Source organism: Phoenix dactylifera, chromosome 16 (genome assembly GCF_051530095.1).
Source record: "Phoenix dactylifera cultivar Ajwa chromosome 16, Ajwa_hap1_PhDact_Kaust_v1.1, whole genome shotgun sequence".
In the NCBI taxonomy this organism is placed as follows: domain Eukaryota; kingdom Viridiplantae; phylum Streptophyta; class Magnoliopsida; order Arecales; family Arecaceae; genus Phoenix; species Phoenix dactylifera.
The window spans coordinates 7,241,170-7,260,243 of record NC_143205.1 but is presented as its reverse complement, the minus strand read 5'-3'; the positions used below and the strand labels follow the sequence as shown (position 1 = coordinate 7,260,243).

At 41.3% G+C, this 19,074-nt stretch overlaps 1 protein-coding gene across 4 annotated transcripts in view; it reads left to right on the top strand.

The window, feature by feature from the left end:
• Positions 1 to 19,074, top strand: part of LOC103720178 (serine/arginine-rich splicing factor SR34A-like) — a 47,211-nt gene that overhangs the window by 9,912 nt on the left and 18,225 nt on the right. For 3 of the 4 annotated variants that reach the window (XM_008809773.5, XM_008809772.6, XM_008809771.6), the window contains 7 exons: positions 1,527 to 1,592; positions 1,667 to 1,741; positions 1,817 to 1,928; positions 2,279 to 2,325; positions 2,403 to 2,460; positions 5,620 to 5,669; positions 5,752 to 5,808. In XM_008809773.5, coding sequence (XP_008807995.3) covers positions 1,527 to 1,592; positions 1,667 to 1,741; positions 1,817 to 1,928; positions 2,279 to 2,325; positions 2,403 to 2,460; positions 5,620 to 5,669; positions 5,752 to 5,808 — 465 coding nt within the window. The remainder of the gene's footprint in view (positions 1 to 1,526; positions 1,593 to 1,666; positions 1,742 to 1,816; positions 1,929 to 2,278; positions 2,326 to 2,402; positions 2,461 to 5,619; positions 5,670 to 5,751; positions 5,809 to 19,074) is intronic. The other variant, XM_039118816.3, reaches the window with a different exon arrangement.

Genomic DNA, 19,074 nt, shown 5'->3' with positions numbered 1-19,074 from the left:
TGGGGAAGCTTGAATTGTGGAATCGGGGAGGGCTCGAACTTGCACGATCAGCCATGGCTTTGGGGGACTGCGAGGCATGTAGACTTAGTGCTTCGGCTGAGTGACACTAGAAGATGGTTTGCCTTAGCCTCATGCATAGATGTGGCGTTGCATGGCTGTGTCTTGTGATTTTGGTCCATGTATTCCTAAAGGGAAACATGGTGGTTTGTGGATTGGGGTCACAGTGGTTTTGTTGTGGCATGAAGGAACTTTGCTAGGTGGTAATTGGCTTGTGGGACAAAGCTATGGAATTTGCACAAAGGTGCCGAGTTGCAGAGTGATATTAGGCAAATCGGGCCTATATCATGATGTGTCACTCATAGGGGTGCAAATGGGTTGGGTCGGGTTGGGTCCTGGGTGATCTCGATCTGACCCGATTTTTTGTTCGGGTCCTAATTTTGGACCCAGACCCTTCAACCGGGTCGGGTCGGGTCCGGGTCCAAGTCGGGTCGGGTTTGGATCCAAATCGGCCCGAATCGAGCAGTACAAGGCATACAGTATCGTACCAGCTCAACATCGGTATCCGATATGGGTGGCGTACTGACACGATACGCCAAAAAAACCTCCGTATCATATCGTTCGACACTATGCTAGTGTGGCACCGGTACGAGGTCCGGTTCCGAGACAACGAACCTTGCATATTGCCCTTTTATCAACGATCGTTCCATAATGGCCTGCTACTATTACAATACCGATCCTTAGGATTTAAATCTTTCATCTAGACCTTGAATATGGGCCTTACACATACAAATAAGAAACAAAAACTATAGCCCAACACTATTTTAAAAGGGCTTAGGGTTGAACTGCCTAGTCTTGGACTTGTACGCAGGCTGGCTGCCAAGTGGGTGCCCAACAGATTCCTCTTAGTTCTTGGCTAGCCTGCTTTTACATTTATTTGGTTAGGTTGGTATTACATTTGGTTTGTTAGGGTATTAGGTGTATTAGGTAGGACATTATAACACTCACTGCCTTTCATAGACATCATTGATAGTTTAACATAAATAACCATGAAGGAATTATGTAACCCTCATTGGCTTCTCTACTTATCAATGACAGTAACAAAAGTTACCATGGTGCTTCTTCATCACAATGATTGATTCTATTGGGGTTTTCCTAAAAATAATCGAGTCCGATGATTTGGGGCTCAAATACCATGAAATATGAAAAGTGAGTGGTAGATTGTGTTATCTCTCATCAGGGGAGAAGCCAATGTAGAAAGCTGCATGACTCAAACCAAATGATGTTGGTGCTCCAGTATATAACCTGTATTGCATAATTGCTTTATGAGGTGAAGACTTCTGAAGACGTGCTTTAACTCAATCTTTTGAATGCTCAAGTAGCTATTCTGTTATGTATGATATGTATAAGTGCCAGCAGTCATAAAGACCTGTTCTTCCTCTCTCGGAACATGCAACTTATTAACGTTTGTACTTCGTGGAATTTACGGCTGCTTGTACCTTTGATATCTTGTTATATTCTGATTGCAGTATGGTCGCATAGTGGAAATTGAATTAAAGAACCCACCTCGGCCGCCTGGTTATTGTTTTGTTGAGGTAAACTCTATTACTTAACATTCAGACCTTTCAGCAATTATTTCTTGCTTTGTGTTTAATTTGTTATTCTACAGTTTGAAAGTTCTAGAGATGCTGATAATGCAATTCGGGGTCGTGATGGCTATAATTTTGATGGCCACCGTTTGAGGGTAAATGAGACTATTTTTTGTCTTTGTGATCATTATACCACCAGCGATTTGATCCTTCTTGGGTTTTGCCTGCAGGTTGAGCTAGCCCATGGGGGCAGAGGGCAGTCATCTTCAATTGGACGGAGCAATGGTTATGGAAGTGGGAGGGGCAGTAAATATGGAGTTTCACACCGTTCTGAATATCGAGGTGCTTGCAAGAAATCGAATTTTATCTTATTTTAATGAAGTTCTCATTTCCTGTTATTATAGCTGTATATGCTTTGATAAACACGACAATAAATGGGTAGTTATTATTTTTGTGGAACTGAATTTTAAACTCTTAACCAAGGTACGTCGTCTTGGTATCGGGCTCCATACCGGTGCCACCTTGTTACTGTATTGGTATGCCCTGTATGGAGGACGGGTTGGTATACCAAGTATCGGTACACCCTCTATACCGTATACTGGTACCAAACCGGTACGATACGGAATTGTCCCGTACTGCCCAATTTGGTACATATGGCATATCATGCTCTCAATATTTTTTAACTTTTGCAGTTGTTGTTCGTGGGCTTCCTTCTTCTGCTTCATGGCAAGATTTAAAGGTGTGAGCACCTCCTACTAAAATTATTAATTTTTTCCCCTTTCCGAGCTTGTTGTTTCTAACCTTTTCTATTCTTAGGATCATATGAGAAAGGCTGGGGATGTTTGTTTTGCTCAAGTTTTCCGGGATGGTGATGGTAGGCCTTTTACAACTATCACGATTTGTTGTTTGGTTTTGGTTTAATTCTTAAAGCAATAAATCTTAAAGCAAGGAATGATGATGATTGGCTTGCAGTAAAGATATCAATGATGCCTGATCATCATATTAACTTGATTAGTTTTGTCCTATGATTCTAAAATTGTGTGAATGTGTGCTTGTATGCGCATGTGCTTCTGCATTCATTTGCACACCTACGTGCACAACCTGTTGCTGGTGGAGATAATGCTATTCATTTGTTGGTACATCTCCTTTTCAGAAGTGACTGCTCATAATGATAAGAGTGAAGCTCAAGGCCTGGATTCCTCACCATGATAAGAATATGTTCTTGAAACTCGTCAGCCATGTCATGGTGAAAGTACTTCATGTGATGCAAATCCTATGAGTTCATGTTGTAATATATTTAGCTTCTGTTTCCTCAAATAAAGGGGCTTATTTGGCATTACTTTTTTCGTTGTTTTCTTTTTAAAATAAAAATATTGAAAGTGACTTTGAAGACATGTTTGGTACTGGTTTCCTATTTTCTGTTCTGAAAAAACAATTCTGATGATTTCTGAAAAAGTGGAAGCAAAAAATATCTTGCTTTCACCTTTTTTTTTCTTTTAAAAACAGAGAACTGAAGTTTTCAAACGGACTTCAAAAAAATCCACCTCGATACCCTTTCCACCATGGGACAGTCACCACGACTGCTGCTTTTCTCACCATTGGCCACTGCAGCTGCCCAAGTATGGAAGAGGGATTTTTTCTGTGTCTAGAGAAAAAAAAAATAGTTGACTATATGAAACATCTTTACAATTTCTTAAACTTTTAAAATAAAGTAAAAACAAAATGTGTTTCCTATCTTTGAAACTAGGAAATAAAAAGAAAGTGAAAATGATGCCAAATGCAACTTTAGTTTCTGTATTCAGGTCTTGGATAATTTTCTCTCCCTCATGCTGTATGGTCTATATAATGATCAATCTATCCAAAGTGATTGCCTTCATGTACATTGCAACCATTGTTTTAAAATATGGTTTATCAGCCGCATATGCAGATGCAGTCATTTGACTGCACTGTTTTGGGCAAAGGCAATTTCCATGTGGGGGCAGGTAACATAGTGGGTCATGGGCATTTTCATCAGCCTAATTGGCTTGCATATGTGGCCTGGGCCATGTGCTAGTGATACATATTTTTCTCCTCTCCTCTACATTTGATATTTGGTCAAATTGCTTGTTTTTCTCTTCTCCACTACATTTGATATTTGGTCAAATTGCTTGTTGCATTAGAAGACTACTTGAAATTTAAGCATAGAGTACAGCAGTTGTTTATATTTTTATTTTTATTTTGAATCTAACATATCATGCTGTACTGAAATAGGCTCTCATATAAGTGTGACATTTATGCTTAATTTTTCTTATTTCTTAATGGCTTCCTTTTTTTATTCTTCACTTATTTCTGTCTGTCTATCTTAATAAACCTTATTGCCTTTTAATATTTCTCAGATAACAATTGTCTATGCGATATACCAACCACCTGAATTCCATGGCTGCTTTTAAAATATTTGATGTGATCCTGAATGTAGCTTTACTTTGATGCTTTAGAAATAAAGCCAGAATTTGAGCTCCTCAACCTATTGTAAACTCTTTGTTTGACAGTCTCATTTTTTGGTGGGGGCTAAGATGTGTTACCTTACATAACACTTTTCCATGTAAGGTTTGATTTGACGATTTGTTTAAATTTTGTTAACCTTAGACAAGATTTTGTAATTTCAATATCCTGTGGCTTTCTTTCTTTCCTGATCCAGTATTTGAAAAGAAAAAAAAAATCATTAAAACCCTTTTTTTTATAGAGGTCGGTTTTATATATCCCTTATGATTTTTAGGGAGCAGATATAATGTTGACAGATTTACACACTTTATTTTTAGGTTCTTCTGAAATATCTCTTATATTTTTAAAACTCTGAGTTTGTCCTGTTAAGTTCTATGTTTCATTTATTGGTGGCTGTTCATAGTTTGAATTGAAAGAAACCATATCTTTTTTTAAAGATGTTTGGAATTACCTGATTGGTGAGGATTTATGTCCTCAAGATAATAGCCTGATTTGATGGTGATGACCAATTTTTAACTATACTAAGCAGAAATTTTGAAAATACTGAGTATTTATTACATTCCTTGACCTAATTCTGCTTAATTTGTTGATGCTCTTTGGAAGCATCAACTTCTGCAATTATTGAAGCTACCTTCCTGCTTTTTTATAGAGTATTATAATCAACTTTAGATACTAATTTAGCATCCTACGGGAACAGTAACAGCTAGATCTAGCTTAGCCTTTGGCACCTATGTAGTTAAAATACTTGAAACCACGTAAAATTGTGTTAATATACCCAAATGACCTTATAAAGTAAGGTACAATGTCTTGGTACCAGGCCCTGTACTGGTGCTACCTTGTTACTGTGTCGGTACATCTATTATGGGGGTTAGTTCAGCATACCAAGTGTCAGTACGCCCTCCATACCGTGTATGGGTATTGAATCTGTACAATATAGTGCGCCCCATATTGCCCGGTTTTGGTACGGTATGGCATGTCTTGTTCTAAAGTTTGAGGTATTTGAAAAAGATTTATAGGTCAGTTTGACTCCGGACATATCAGAATAAAATTAATAGCTAAGATAGTTTATGCCTGAGCTAAAACTTTGTGTCATTATTGCAAGCTTACATGCCTACTATTTGCATTTGTGAAACGAGAAGCATACATATGGAAGCTGATATCACATTTAGTTCAACCAACAAACACCTATACATGAGGAAGATAGTTTTGTAAATGGATCATAGCGAGAATAGATATTGCCATTGAAGCTACAAGTAGAAAAATGGAGTTATTATTCAACCCAATTAATAGAAACTTTCTACTGCAGCTCTCATGCATTATATTTCCTGTTTAAGATGCATTCCCTGATTTCTCCTTTGCTTATTGTTTACTTGATGAACTATCTCTACTTCTAGATATTGTATTCTTATGAAACTTTCTACTACAACTTTCATGCATCACATGCTCTGTTTGGAACGCTTTCCATGCTTACTGTTTTGCCTATAGTTCACCTGTTGAATTTATGTCTCTAATTATGGACTTGCTGACTTAGATTTTTCCCTTGCTATTTTAGGCACCATGGGTTTGGTTGATTATACTAATTATGACGACATGAAGTATGCTGTAAGCATCAGTTTCTGTTATTTTTCCTTTTCTACTTGCCACATCTTTTGTGATACATAATGTATTTGTTGATTATTATCAGATTCGGAAGCTTGATGATTCTGAGTTCCGAAATCCCTTCTCGACGTCCTATATTCGGGTAAGTTCTCTTAGTACTGTGGATATAATTTCTTAAAAGTAAGTGACATTCATTTGTTTTATAAAGCATAACTTAGTATTCTAGTATTTTCAAAATTCTGATAAGAGGAGGATAATCATAGAGTTTAGGCAATATGTGGTATATTTTAAGGAGTTTTTTTTTTATTGGGTTAATATGAGGTTTTCCCAGCTGCAGTTTATCAACTTGCAACTTAATGTCAACCATCACTAATGGTAAAGAAAGATATTTAAATTTTTCTGTGGATGTATATTGCAAGGCTTCTGGGATTTATAAATCGAGGTAATGTGGAAATTTTGCCTGCAAGTGTAGGGCTACAACACACCGAACCAACAACTGATACTTCAGTCCGTACTTGGACAGTGTTTGAAGTCATAAGTTGCGGTCATTAGCAGAAAATTACTAGTGAAGTTGGTGAATATACGTCGATAGGAACCGATGATCCCTCGCAAAGGAATAGGGGGAAAAATTACAATGGCCTCATAGAACCGGCTATCTGTGTCATCAGGGCTAGGGGGCAACCTTACCAATGCATGCCTCTAGTGTTTTTCCATTTGATGTGTGTTCCGAGTGTATATGTTGGGGGAGGCATATAACTGGAGACCCACATGTGGATTATGGATGAAATGCTCCTCTATCAGGCATCAATATCCGCAGATGGTTCGTTAGATCTAGAAGTGGAAATTGTAAATAAATTAAAATAGTAGTATAATAAAATCCACATGATGGTTGCTAAAGGTCGTCCATTACTTTTATGGCCGAAGTACATCCTTGTGCAAAGTGTTACAATTTGAAAGGGGTCTACAAACTCCTATGTCCTTAATGTGCTCCCATTCACGTTATGACTACTCGGCTAATTCGTTAGCTTTGGCTATCTTGGCCAGGAGGGAAGGGAATTGAGATATGTAGTCTTAGAGCCAGGCACATGCTTCAACTAGAGCCTGCAACTTCACTTCATGTGCTCTCTCCTTGGCCAAATTTACCTTCAACCTTGTCAACATGATGCCAGCATCTACTAGTTGAGCCTCGAGAGAAGTGATCAACTATTTGGTGGATGCAACTTTAGGCTGAAGGTTGTCATAGGAGCTTTTGTAGGGTTTGGCTTCGTTGTGTCAAGCTCGAATTCTTCCTTTTGGGATGTTGCATGGCCAACTTCTTCGGCCACTAAAGCAATGGTGTTGTGCATCCAAGAGAAGTCGGATAGCCGGTTCTTCAAATCGGCCAAGTTGAAAGATATCCAAGTCTAAAATTAGGCCGATAGATGTGGTGTCAGATACATTCTGTTAACCTCCTGATTGTCGACTGATGGGATGGGAATATTGTTTACACCACATCTAGATCGACTGCAATCAAGAGACCGATACATTAAGGGAGATGCAGGCTGAAACATCAAGGGCGCAGATCAAGTGAATATTGTATACAGACTATACACCCTAGGGAGCAAGAGTTTTTGGCCTAGGACAAAGCCTTAGTGGTGGTTGGCCAATGGTTACAACCAACTATGCATAGGAGCGGTCAAACTACTTATCATATATGGGAATAGTGGCTTATGTGGTACACAATAGTAAGGACAAGTGTTCATAGTAAGTAATGGTTTCCAACTTTTCCAACTTTCCACTGCTCATGACATAAGAGGTGAGGTAGCACTACCTATCATGTATGGTGATAGTAGGCCATGTGGCACATAATAGTGAGGATAAGTATCTGAGATGCATAATAGCACCAATCTTACCAGTTAAGGGGAACCACTTATTGATATTAAATTGTGATCTGAAAAAAAAGGATCTCTTGACATTTAACTTATTAATGAATTCTATTTTATCTTAGCTTATCTAACCAGTCAAGCTTAAGAATAGTGTTAATTTAGATTTCTATTATTGTAGCCCAGGCTACACCCCCATCCCTATCCAAATCCATCTTCTTCGAATGGTGGTATGATGGTGGCGAAAGTCCTTGCATGTTAAGACACTTGGACCCACTCTACTCTCGTATCCTCCCTTTGATCACCATTTTTTCTGTTGCTCTAATGTCGGTGGAATGCCCACACACCTACTTACCTGTTATTTAACTTGTCATCCTCTTCGTCAGCCAATAAGTTTCTTGGCACACTCAAATATCACTATTTTTTCTATCAAATCAGTGGGCCTCATGGACAAACACAAACTAAAAAATACACTGATTGGGTTATTCTAACCATTCGGCTCCATCAATATCCTCCGATGACCTTATATTGTGACCCATTATCAGTGATGGCCTGCACGACATTTTTCTCTCCTACTCGATCAATCACCTCCTCCATAAGTTTGAGGATGTACATGGAGTCGCGCACCTGATCAAAAGCATTAACCGATTTGTGGAAGAAAGTCTTCGTATCACAGTATGTCAGAAAGTTAATGCTCCGCTTGGTAGGACTGGTCCAACTATCACACATCACAGTTAGTCTATATGCGGGCCACTTGCTCTTGTAGGAGGCAATCCATTTCTCGAGTTCCTCTTTATTGCTGCCAAGAAGCTCACTGTAAATTTTCTTCGGGCCTAGAATGTAAATTTTCTTCGGGCCTAGAACATCTACATCAGAACCGACATGCTCTATGGCGGAAATGGCAGACCGATAGTACGTATTGTCTGCCACATTTGCTGGAATGTGGCTAAAGTAGAACCAGGATCCAATAGCTCGTCATATATCCTTCTTCTTATTCTTCTTCGGCATTGAGTCAACCCTCTGTTGCTTCGAATCTCTGCTGGAGAAGGAATGCAGATTTAAATCATGGATTGCTACTGTTGGTGGAATCTCTTTGGATAACTTTTTTTTACTAAAAGCCTCCAGCATAGATGCAATCCAGCCACTGCCTCTACTGGCACCCTCTTTGACTGAGGAGGTTTTCGTGAATTTTGGATATGCTCTGCTGCTCGAGAACCGGAGTCCGACTCGTAGAATAAGGGCCCAAATCGAGCCCTATGCCTGGCCACCTCCTGCTGCCACTGATCATCCAGGCTCGCCTGCATGGCAGCTTGGATTTGTGCCTCGTCATCTGGAGCGGACACCTCCTCTGACTCTCTAGAGTGATAGAAAGGTGGCTCTGCCGCTCGGCATTCCACCTCCGCCTTCTTCTTGGCAGCCCTCTTCTTCGTTTCTTTGAAATCAACGAGGTTCTTTTTCATTAGCAGCCGAACCTTCAATGGGCATTTGTGGCCCATAGGTACATCGGAGTGACCACCAGTAAGTGCTGCTTCAACTTGGTTATCCCTCTCCGGAACTCTTGGTTGCACCAGTTGCACTGCCATTGGTGCTGGCTCGAGAGCATTCGCCCATGTTCTCAGTCAATATCACGTTGTGGATCCTTTTTCCTTGATGATTTCATTCTTACATCAGGTCGATCAAGTTCGCCAGTTTATCAATTATTTAAAATTAGCAAATTATTAATATCAGGACAATAATTTTTTTACCTCAAAAATACATCTGATTTATCTAATATATAACCCTAATTTTTTTATTTATGTATTTATTTATATATTTTTAATAATTTTTAGTTTAAAAAAATGTTTATATATCATAAATTTATGATTTCTACCTTAGAAATTACTTCTGAATTATGTAATACATACTACTAATTTTTCATAATTTTTGATATTAATTATATATTTTAAATAATTTTTGATATTAATAATAATATTTTAAAAAATTAATTTCAGCTCAGACCCATATAGAACCTAATAATGGCCCTCGGGTATGCATAAAAGGTTACTTATTTCTTTTAGGTTACTGTGCGCATGAGCATAAAAACTTGAGTGAATGGACACTAAATTTTTATATAGAGTAGCTTGCAGGCCTCTAAATACGTTTCTGATTTTACATTTTTTTTATTTTTTTATTTTTTTAAAAAATATTTTTTAATTCAAAAATATATTTATAATTTTTAAAAAATATATAATCTGAAAGTTAAAAATTTTGATGTCAGCATATACATCGTCTATAGATCTACAACATATAAAAAAATTAAGCCCAAATCGAAAAATTTGGCGTGATCTTTTATTTTGCAATTTTTGAGCTATTTTTTCAAAGTTTTTTAAAAAATGGAAGAAGATAGGAGAAAGAAAGCACACCTTATCTAGCCTTGGCTCTTCCTTTTAATAGCCTGAATCAGTGTTGTTTCTGGATTTTTTGGAAAGAGAACTAGTTTCATAAGTTTGGAAAAAGCCGAACACTAGGCCACAACCACAGCGGGTGCTAAGTAAGGCATGGCAATTATTGCCATAGCATCCGCTGTGGCAATAGCTCCGGACTCAGTGCGAACCGACCGGTTTGCAGCGAGTCTGGTTCTGGCCAGTACTGGCTAAAAATTACCATTTCCGGCCAGTTTATTGAGGTTCTGGCTCCGCCGAAACCGTTTTTCTATAGCGAACCGACCCGATCTGAGACCGGGTCGGCTTGGTGTTGCCTGAACCGGGCGGTATGGCCCGGTTTGGCAATCCTTGCTTGCATGTGACCTTTTAATAAACTTGGAGGCCTGAGATTTAATAAAACCTTGTGGGATGAAGGGTTATGATGTTAGGGTTATTAGGTATTTTGTATAGAAGGTCAATTAAGGTTTGTAGGTATTTTTGCCATTGTATGAGAATAATATGGATCGAAGAATTTTTAGGCATATTGAACCCAAATGTTTTTTTTTGGGGGAAAATTACGACGACACCCTTTCAACTTTGGGTGAGAAACAGTTGACCCCAAAACTTCAAATTTTTTCAATTAGATACCAAAACTTTTTTTTTTGTTGCAATGTTGTCTAGCCGCCCATCCGAGTTCGAACACCATTAATGGCATGTAGAAAATGACTGAGTTACCCTCGGGGGATTACTGATGGAAGAAAGAAAATTTGGGGAAAATCTCGGCCTGGCTCTCGGCTAATCCCTCTCAGCTCTCTCATCTCCTCCTCCAGGCCTTGTAATAAATGTCATTTGTAATAAATCTTTAAGGCTTGTATAGAAAACAAACATCCCTGACTTGGTAAAAAAGAGCCCACCATCTATCTCCTCCCACTGCACCAATCTTGGAGCTCCTGTTGCAGAGAAAGAACCCACCTTCCTTATCTTTGTTTTGGTGGTGACGATGAGGGGGAGGAGATCAGGCTGGGAGGTCTCCTTTATTGTATTCCTCTTTTGGTACGACACCTGGGTCTTGTCACCACCTAGTGAGCCAAATCTTCACATTAGCAAACCTTAAGCCAGAAGGTTTGCAGCATCGATTGGTATTGTACCATATTGGTACCATATTGAACTCAGTATGCCTTGCCGACTCATGTCGCACCACGTACCGACACTGTAATAGAATGGTACTGGTACGAGATCCAGTATCGAGATGGTGAACCTTGTTAAGCGGTATACCCACACTCCTCTAACCCCCTGCTCTTTGTTTTTTGGAGGTTTGGTTAGTTGGTGGATTAATTTTGGCATGTGGAGGTTTGGTTCTTTGGCTGCATGAAATGATTAGGAAATCGATTTTCCCATTGAGCAAATTTGAACACAACATTGACTGCATGAGAAGTATTTGGCAATAAAGATTGCACTGTGCCCAAAATAAATAGTTTTTCCCTATCAGTCGAATTCTATCACAAGACCATTGCATGAAAAGATAAATAACATTAAAGATCACACTATTTCCTAAGCGAAAGTTCTCATTTCCACATAATTCAAGGATTTCACAAGAGAAACAGAATCTAGATCTCGGAGAGGTGTCAGAAGAGAAACATAACTCACCTGCAGGTCTTGGAGAGGTGTCATCATCTGCTTCTAAATTGAGCCAGCAACTGAATGCATGCTTTCTTCTTCTCTACTGTTCTTCAGAGGGCTGTGTTCTCCTTTTCGTTCTCCTTTTCTGTAAACCAGAGTAGTATATAGACCTCTGATTTTCTTTTTTTTGGCTGCCTATCCCTGCTGGTGGACAGCAACAGAACCTTTTCTCTGTTTTTTTCCTCCACTGTTGTATCATCTCTTAACTAGCATTTAGTAAAAGACAGGTGGATTTGCCTCCCTTATCATCAAAAAGAGAAGAAAAGGGAATCCAGATCAGACCAATCATTAGAATCAGAGGGAAAGAGAGAGATCGCATAAAAGATAACAAGTGGGAGTCAAGACCTGATATACCTGCTGCAAGATGCAGGAGGATCCTTCTGGAGATCCTTCAGCTCCTTCAAGATCCTCTTTCAAGCCATAGCCGAAGATTGGAATCCCTCAAAGTCCTAGACCAATCCAAAGATTAGCAGCAGGAGAAAGCCAAAAAAAATGCAATGAGAGAGGAGAGGTGCGGGGCACTGGGGGATGATACCTGGTGGAGTTCTTGGACCCTCCTCTTTGAAGCGGCTCAGCGAGAATCGAAGAAAGAGGCAAGGCATAGTGGGTGATGAGTTTTATATGTAGATGGTGGAGGATGTGCAATGATTGAGTAAATAAAGATAGAGAATAATTGAATTCCCGGGTAATAAGGGCGATGTGGTTGTATCTGGAGCCGCAGATGCGCCGGCCAAGTGGTCCGGCCATATCTAGTGCTGCACCCTCTTCTCCACCAACTCCACAACCAGCAAGTTCACCTGCAGCACTAACGATTGTGGGTCTGACACCGTTGAGGTTTTTGTTTTAATATTATTTTTGTGGGTTTCATCTCCACAATGGTTCAGAGAGTTGATGGGAAAATTTAGTCTTTCGTATTGAAGATATTCAGTGGGTTTTAGTTTTGGGATTTTTTTCTTTTTGAAGAACTTGTGTTAGGTTGTTTGAGTGAATTGAATGGAGAGATTAGGTTGATATCCCTCTTCTAATCCAGGTAGGAAGGGCATTAAAAGAATAGGAGGCCTGATTCTATGTCACGTGATGATCCCGTGTCGACGGTTCCTAACAGAGATGGACTACTGGGTCACATTGGAATGAAAAATTAAGTCTTGGGTCTGACTGAAAAAAATTTGAAGTTTTGGGGTCAAAGTGTTTCTCGCTAAAAGTTGAAGGGGTATTGCTGTAATTTTTTCTTTTTTTCGTTCTTAATTCACTTTTACACATTCTTGGCTATAATCTTTTCTATTCTTGCTGCATTACATTTCCAATCACACCTAACTTCTGATCCATCAATCAAATTTTATTGCTCGCATGGTTTACCAAAATAAACCTTAATTTAGTAATAATTGTTTTATTTATCATAGATCATTTCGTAAACACCTTTACAGCAAATTGTGACTTTGCGGGCAAGTCACAAATTTGGCACTCGGAGCAATTTGAAATGATTGGAAGGTTCAAAATTCATTGGCAAATCTAGAAAAAGTTTGGGAATAGTTCATAATATTTTGAATTTTCTTAGGAATAAGAAAAATAAATTATTCTTCACTAAATTTTCACAATTCCATATCATGACCGATAAAATAATCAAATTTCTTCAAATTACAATGTTACAAAAAAAACCCTAAGCTTCAAGAAGAATATTAGTTTTTTATTAATCCAAGAAAAATCTTTATAAAGGGATAAAAAGTACATGAGTTTTGGGACTTGAGGTAGGACTGAATTGTCACATTTAATAGCTTGAAGTTTGCTGATTTAAAGTTTTTCAGTTGTAGGATTTAGATTGACATCATTAGGGTTTTTTGAAATCTAATAAAAACCAATTAAAGTTGTTTCATAAGATTTAACTCCATAATTTTATGATGTCCGGGAGTCAATTTAGGCAAGTTAAGCAGTCAGTTACAATTGACTCCACCCCCACCCCCACTGCCCTCTTCCCCTTGTCTTTATAGCTATATTAAGGATTTGGTTTTATCTTTGTAAAGAGTCCTGAAAGGACTAAAATTCATTAACTTGTAGGTAAAGTTTGAGTTTATAAAGAGGCTCGATGAAAAGATTTGTTTGCTCTTTTTTTTTTTCGGAAATGAATGAAGGTTTGAAGCCCAGTTCGGCCATCTTGTTTCTTCTCTCCGCCCCTCTCCTGCCCTCCTCTCGTCTCTCTTCTCTATTACTATAATTCTCTCTTCTTGTCCTACATCAAAAATATTCAACTTCAATACGAGCCTTAGTAATAGTAAAATACAAACCCATATAAAGGGTTACAAAATACAAAAAGGTCCTCCAAATAAACTAATCCCAATAAGACCCTAACATAACATAACAATATGTACATATACCCAAGCAACATAACAATACATAAAATAAACTAACATAAAATCAGTCCAGCCATAACGAGAGTGGCTGGACCCTCCTGCGACGATCGTAGACCCGCGTCACAGGCGGTCTGGTACTGGTGTCCAACTTCTTCAACTTCTTTTGGGAGTTAAGGTAGCGAAGAACTTCATGATCGGAGTAAAGTACGAATTCATTGGGTAGGAGGTAGTGGCGCCAATACCGGAGAGCCTGGACTACAGCATAAAATTTCTTATCATAGGTAGAGTATTTTTACTTAGTCTCATTTAACTTCTCACTAAAGTATGCTATGGGATGGTGTTCTTGACTGAGCACCCCACCGATGCCAAGGCCAGATGCATCACACTCCACTTCAAATGCCTTACTGAAGTCAGGCAAACGCATAACTGGCGCCTCTGTCATCATCTTCTTGACATCGTGGAATGCATTAGCAGCAGCACTAGTCCACTGGAAGTCGCCCCTTTTTAGGCAATCAGTGATTGGGGATATAAGTGTGCTAAACCCCTTAATGAAACAACGGTAAAAAGTAGCAAGCCCATGAAAATTGCGAACCTCGGTGAGGGTTTTAGGTTCAGGCCACTCGACTATCGCAGTGACTTTATCAAGGTCAGCGGACAAACCTTCGGAGGAGACAATGTAACCGAGGAAGTTGACATAAGAAGTAAAGAATGGACACTTCTTAAGGTTAGCATAAAGTTTGGCATTCCGCAGGGCTGTACATACCAGTCGTAAATGATCGAAGTGTTGCTCCTTTGATTGGCTGTAGATGAGGATATCATCAAAGTACACGACTAGAAATTTGCCCATGAAAGGTCGTAATACTTGTGTCATCACTCGCATAAAAGTACTAGGAGCATTCGAGAGGCCAAAAGGCATGACCAACCACTCATACAGGCCAGCTTTTGTTTTAAAAGCCATTTTTCATTCATCATCTGGACGGATCCGAATTTGATGATACCCACTTTTTAAATCAATTTTGGAGAAGATAGTGGCGCCTGCCATCATATCCAACATATCATCGAGGCGAGGGATGGAAAAACGGTATTTGACCGTGATTCGGTTGATGGCCCGACTGTCGACACATATCCTCCACGTGCCATTTTTCTTTGGAGTTAGGAGTGCAGGTATGGCACACGGACTTAAACTTTCACGAATGAACCCCTTTCGGATGAGCTCGTTAATTTGCTGTTGCAGCTCAGCATGCTCAGAAGGATTCATTCGATAGTGGGGTAGATTAGGCAAGGTAGCTCCCGGAACTAGATCAATAGCGTGCTGTATGTCACGCAAAGGCGGCAGGTGATCCGGGAGGTCCACAGGAAAAATTTCAGAAAACTCTTCAAGGATGAGCTGAACTTCTGATGGTAGCTCACTTGGCGGAAGCAGTTGGTGTTCGAAGACAAGTAAAGCATACACCATAGAATCACTAGAGACTTTCCGTTCAAATTTGGACGGACTCAGGATATGGAGTTCCTTGCCCTTTGTCTCACTTGTTTTCTTGCCCTCGTCAAGTGTCCTAGACCGTAGGAGATTAAGTTTAATTCTCTTGCCCTCAAATAGGAAGGAACAAGAATTAGAACGACCAAAGATGGTGACATCAAGGTCGAACAACCAAGGTCTTTCCAATATTAGGTGACCTACGTTCATCGGAATTACATCACACCAGATGGTGTCTTTATACGAAAGAATTTGAATTGGGACGAGACACCGTTCTTTGATTTGAATAGAAGACGTATCGATCCAGGAGACCTTGTAAGGTCGGGTCTGAAGAACGGGAGTCAAACCCAAACGAGAGACAATATTTGATGATATTGCATTAATGCAGCTCCCGCTATCAATGATAACTTTACAGTCCTTATCTCCGCACTTAAGATAGGTGTGGAAGATCGAAGTACGCCTCCAGTCAGCTTGTTCTGTGGGTTGGGCGAGAGCACACCGTACTACATTCATAGCAGATTGAGTTGATTCAGTCACAACCGATGGAGTTGTGGTTTGGATGCATCCTAAAGTTTCGGTACGTTCTTGGTTATCATCGACATCATGGATGTCTAAATTTGGTTCATAGATTTGTTCTTCAATTTCGTCGTCTTGATCCTCTTGTTCTTGCGCTGCAATGACAAGAGAGGTGTTCACACATTGAGAAGCGACATGACCAAAACCCTGACACTTAAAGCATTGGATTCGAAAACTTGCCTTTGGGGCTTCGCCAAGAATGCCCTTGCCCTTATTGTCCCGGTTAGAGGTAGGATTGGAGGAAATAGGTTTAGAAGGCGTGGGCCCAAGCGAATGTCGGGATCCTGAAGGGGAAGTGCTGGTGGGTGGTCCGCGATGGTCAGGACGTCGAGCAAATGTAGACCTGGTTACCTGCTCATAGTTCTGGGCGAATGCGTATGCCTGGTCGAGGGTGGATATTTCTCGAAGGATGAGTTCCTTCCTGAGCTCATCATTAAGACCTCGTCGAAACCTGCTCAGGACCATCCGTTCATTTTCTTCCACATTACATCGCATCATAAATTCGTCAAATTGGGCAATGTAATCACTAACGGACCGATTGCCTTGTCGCAAGGTATTCCACCGATCGAGAAGATCATCTTGGTAGCTAAAGGGCAGATATTTTTCTTTCAGTTTTTCTTTCATCTCTACCTAGTCGATAATCGCGGGTTGATGTCTCCTAGCTAGCAAATGTTCGGTGCTTTGCCAAAAAAGTTTGGCGCGACCAACTAGCTTCATCCTAGCAAACCGGACCTTCTTGTCCTCAGACAAATTATACCACTCAAAGAAGTGGTCCATTTTGTGCGTCCAGTCTGAAAAGACCTTTGGGTCTAGGCGACCTTCAAAGGTGGGGGCCTCAACACGAATGCCCTTCAACACATCGTCCTCATGGTCACGAGGCTGTCTAGGTTCCACAATATAGCGATGACCCCAGTTAGCATTATGGATGGTGTCCGATCCTCTAGGGCATGGGTAGGCATGATGACGTCCTGGTAAGGGTACAGTGTCAAAATTTTCCTGTCCAACAGAGCCGTGGGGTGCTAGGGTTTCATCGAAGTCGAGATTGGGGAAGTGGGCAGCACTATCTTCTTTGGATTCTATGAGCCTATGTAGGGAAGATTCAACTGACTCAAGGCGGGCATTGGTATGAGTGGATTTAGTGGTTAAGTCTTCAACAGCTTTTAGTATGGCTTCGATGCGGTCGTCCATGGTAAATTGGGTGTCGGAATGTGAGAGGACACGACCACTACGAAGGTGCATATGAAGATTAAACTTAATTATATGCTATCCTATCATAGGATGATAATATTGATGTGAAGTAGACCTATTGCATGCATAGATGATTAAGATGCAAGGTGAATGCTCAATATAACACAAGACTATGCTCGAACAGAGAAATACTCCAAACTGGGAACTAGAAAGGGACGCAAGCCAACAAGTAGCCGCAGTCAAGTAGAGTAGGTGTCCAGTGGATTATCAGGTGTTACGAAACCTTGTAGGCCCCAACGATAACTAGCTCTACAATTAATAATAAAGAGGGTTGTCACAAGGGTTGCTGTGTGTTGCGTGGAGGTGTGTGAGAGCGTGTGTTTGGATATTCAGAATATGCCACCAAGCACAAAACAACTATTTGATGCCAAAATGAAAGCAAACAAAAATATCAAGGGCAAACTTGATCTGGTGGAAGATGACGATTCAAGTGCGGCAAACCAGCTCGCCAATCGGCGCAAATCTGACCTGCTGGGCTGTGGTCCGAAGAAAGGAGGGAAAAGGGCAAGCTGCAGTGGGCTCTGCAGTGACGTGGCAGGCCTGTGGGCTGGTCCGTGTGGACAAAGTCGGGTCAGGCCACTGGGCCGAGGTCCAAAGGGAGGAGGGCGTTCGGGCTTGGGCCTGAGGAAAGTCGGGCGCGGGCCTGATGAAAGGGTGGCCCGTGAACGAGTGGAAGTGGGGAGGGGAAGAGGGGAATGGAGCGATGAGATGGGGGATCGGGGAGGTGGATGGGTTTGAGAAGAAGGAAGGCGGCAACCAAAGTAAAGGCAGTGGCGAGCAAGGGAGATGGGGTGGTAGCGGAAGAAACGAAAGAGGTGGTGGTTCTTCAACGGCGGAAGGGTGGTCGTGAAACTCGGGCGAAGGCGGTGGCGGTTGGACAGCCGGATGTCGACTGGCCGTGAGGTGGTAGAAGATGCTCAGGAGGGTTCAGGACCCTCCGATCCTCCTGCCAGTGAGGTGAAAAAGGGGTGGAAAAAGGTGGTGGGAGGTCGGGAAGATGGAGGAAGGAGAGATGGGGGATGGATGGGGGGCGTTCATGGTGGTGGTGGTGGGAGGTGACGGAAGCAGCGAAGAGGCTGCAGAAGTGTGGGGCGAGGTGGCAAGAGTGGCGACTTAGCGTGCGTGGCGGCGATGCGTCGACGGCGGCGGAACCCTAGATCTAGGGTTCTTCGTCGGGACGAAAGGTACGCTTTTTTTTTTTTTGAACAGCACGTGCAAGTTACGTGCTTTCGCCTGTGGTTGTCACATGCGGAAGTCACGTGCGGGAGTCACGTGAAGGTCACGTGACCTTTTTTTTTTCCTTTTTTTTTAATATCCCGAAAACGCATCTGGGTTACTGAACGAGGGTTAACGGGTTTGGAGCCTACCCGTTAACCAACTTGAACTCACTGACGGTTTCAAGTGAACGTGCCGAGATTGACGCCCACGGTTGCTGGTGGTTCTCAGCGGCCGATCGTGCCGAAGTTCTCGCTAGCGGTTGCAGGTGGATCTCGGTGGCCAGTGATGGTGGCCGGCGACCGGTCACCCGCTCCGACACTGGTTCTCTTCTCACTAGTGGTGTCTTCCTAGCTCTCTTCCTGTGTGCGGTGGCCGGCGGCTGCTACTGTAGGTCTGAGGGACAGAGACGAAAAAAGAGAGGCGATGCTCCTCTTTTTGGCAACGGGAGTGGCACGTGGCCCGTCAACATGCTCCGGCATCCGTGGTGCTCGGGGTACAGCATAGATCTCGTGCGCCCACCGGAATCTTGGAATCCGACGCTGCTCCGCCATACACCAGGGTGGAGCTTCTGTGGGTCGACGTTCGCCGGCAGAAATCAGTGGT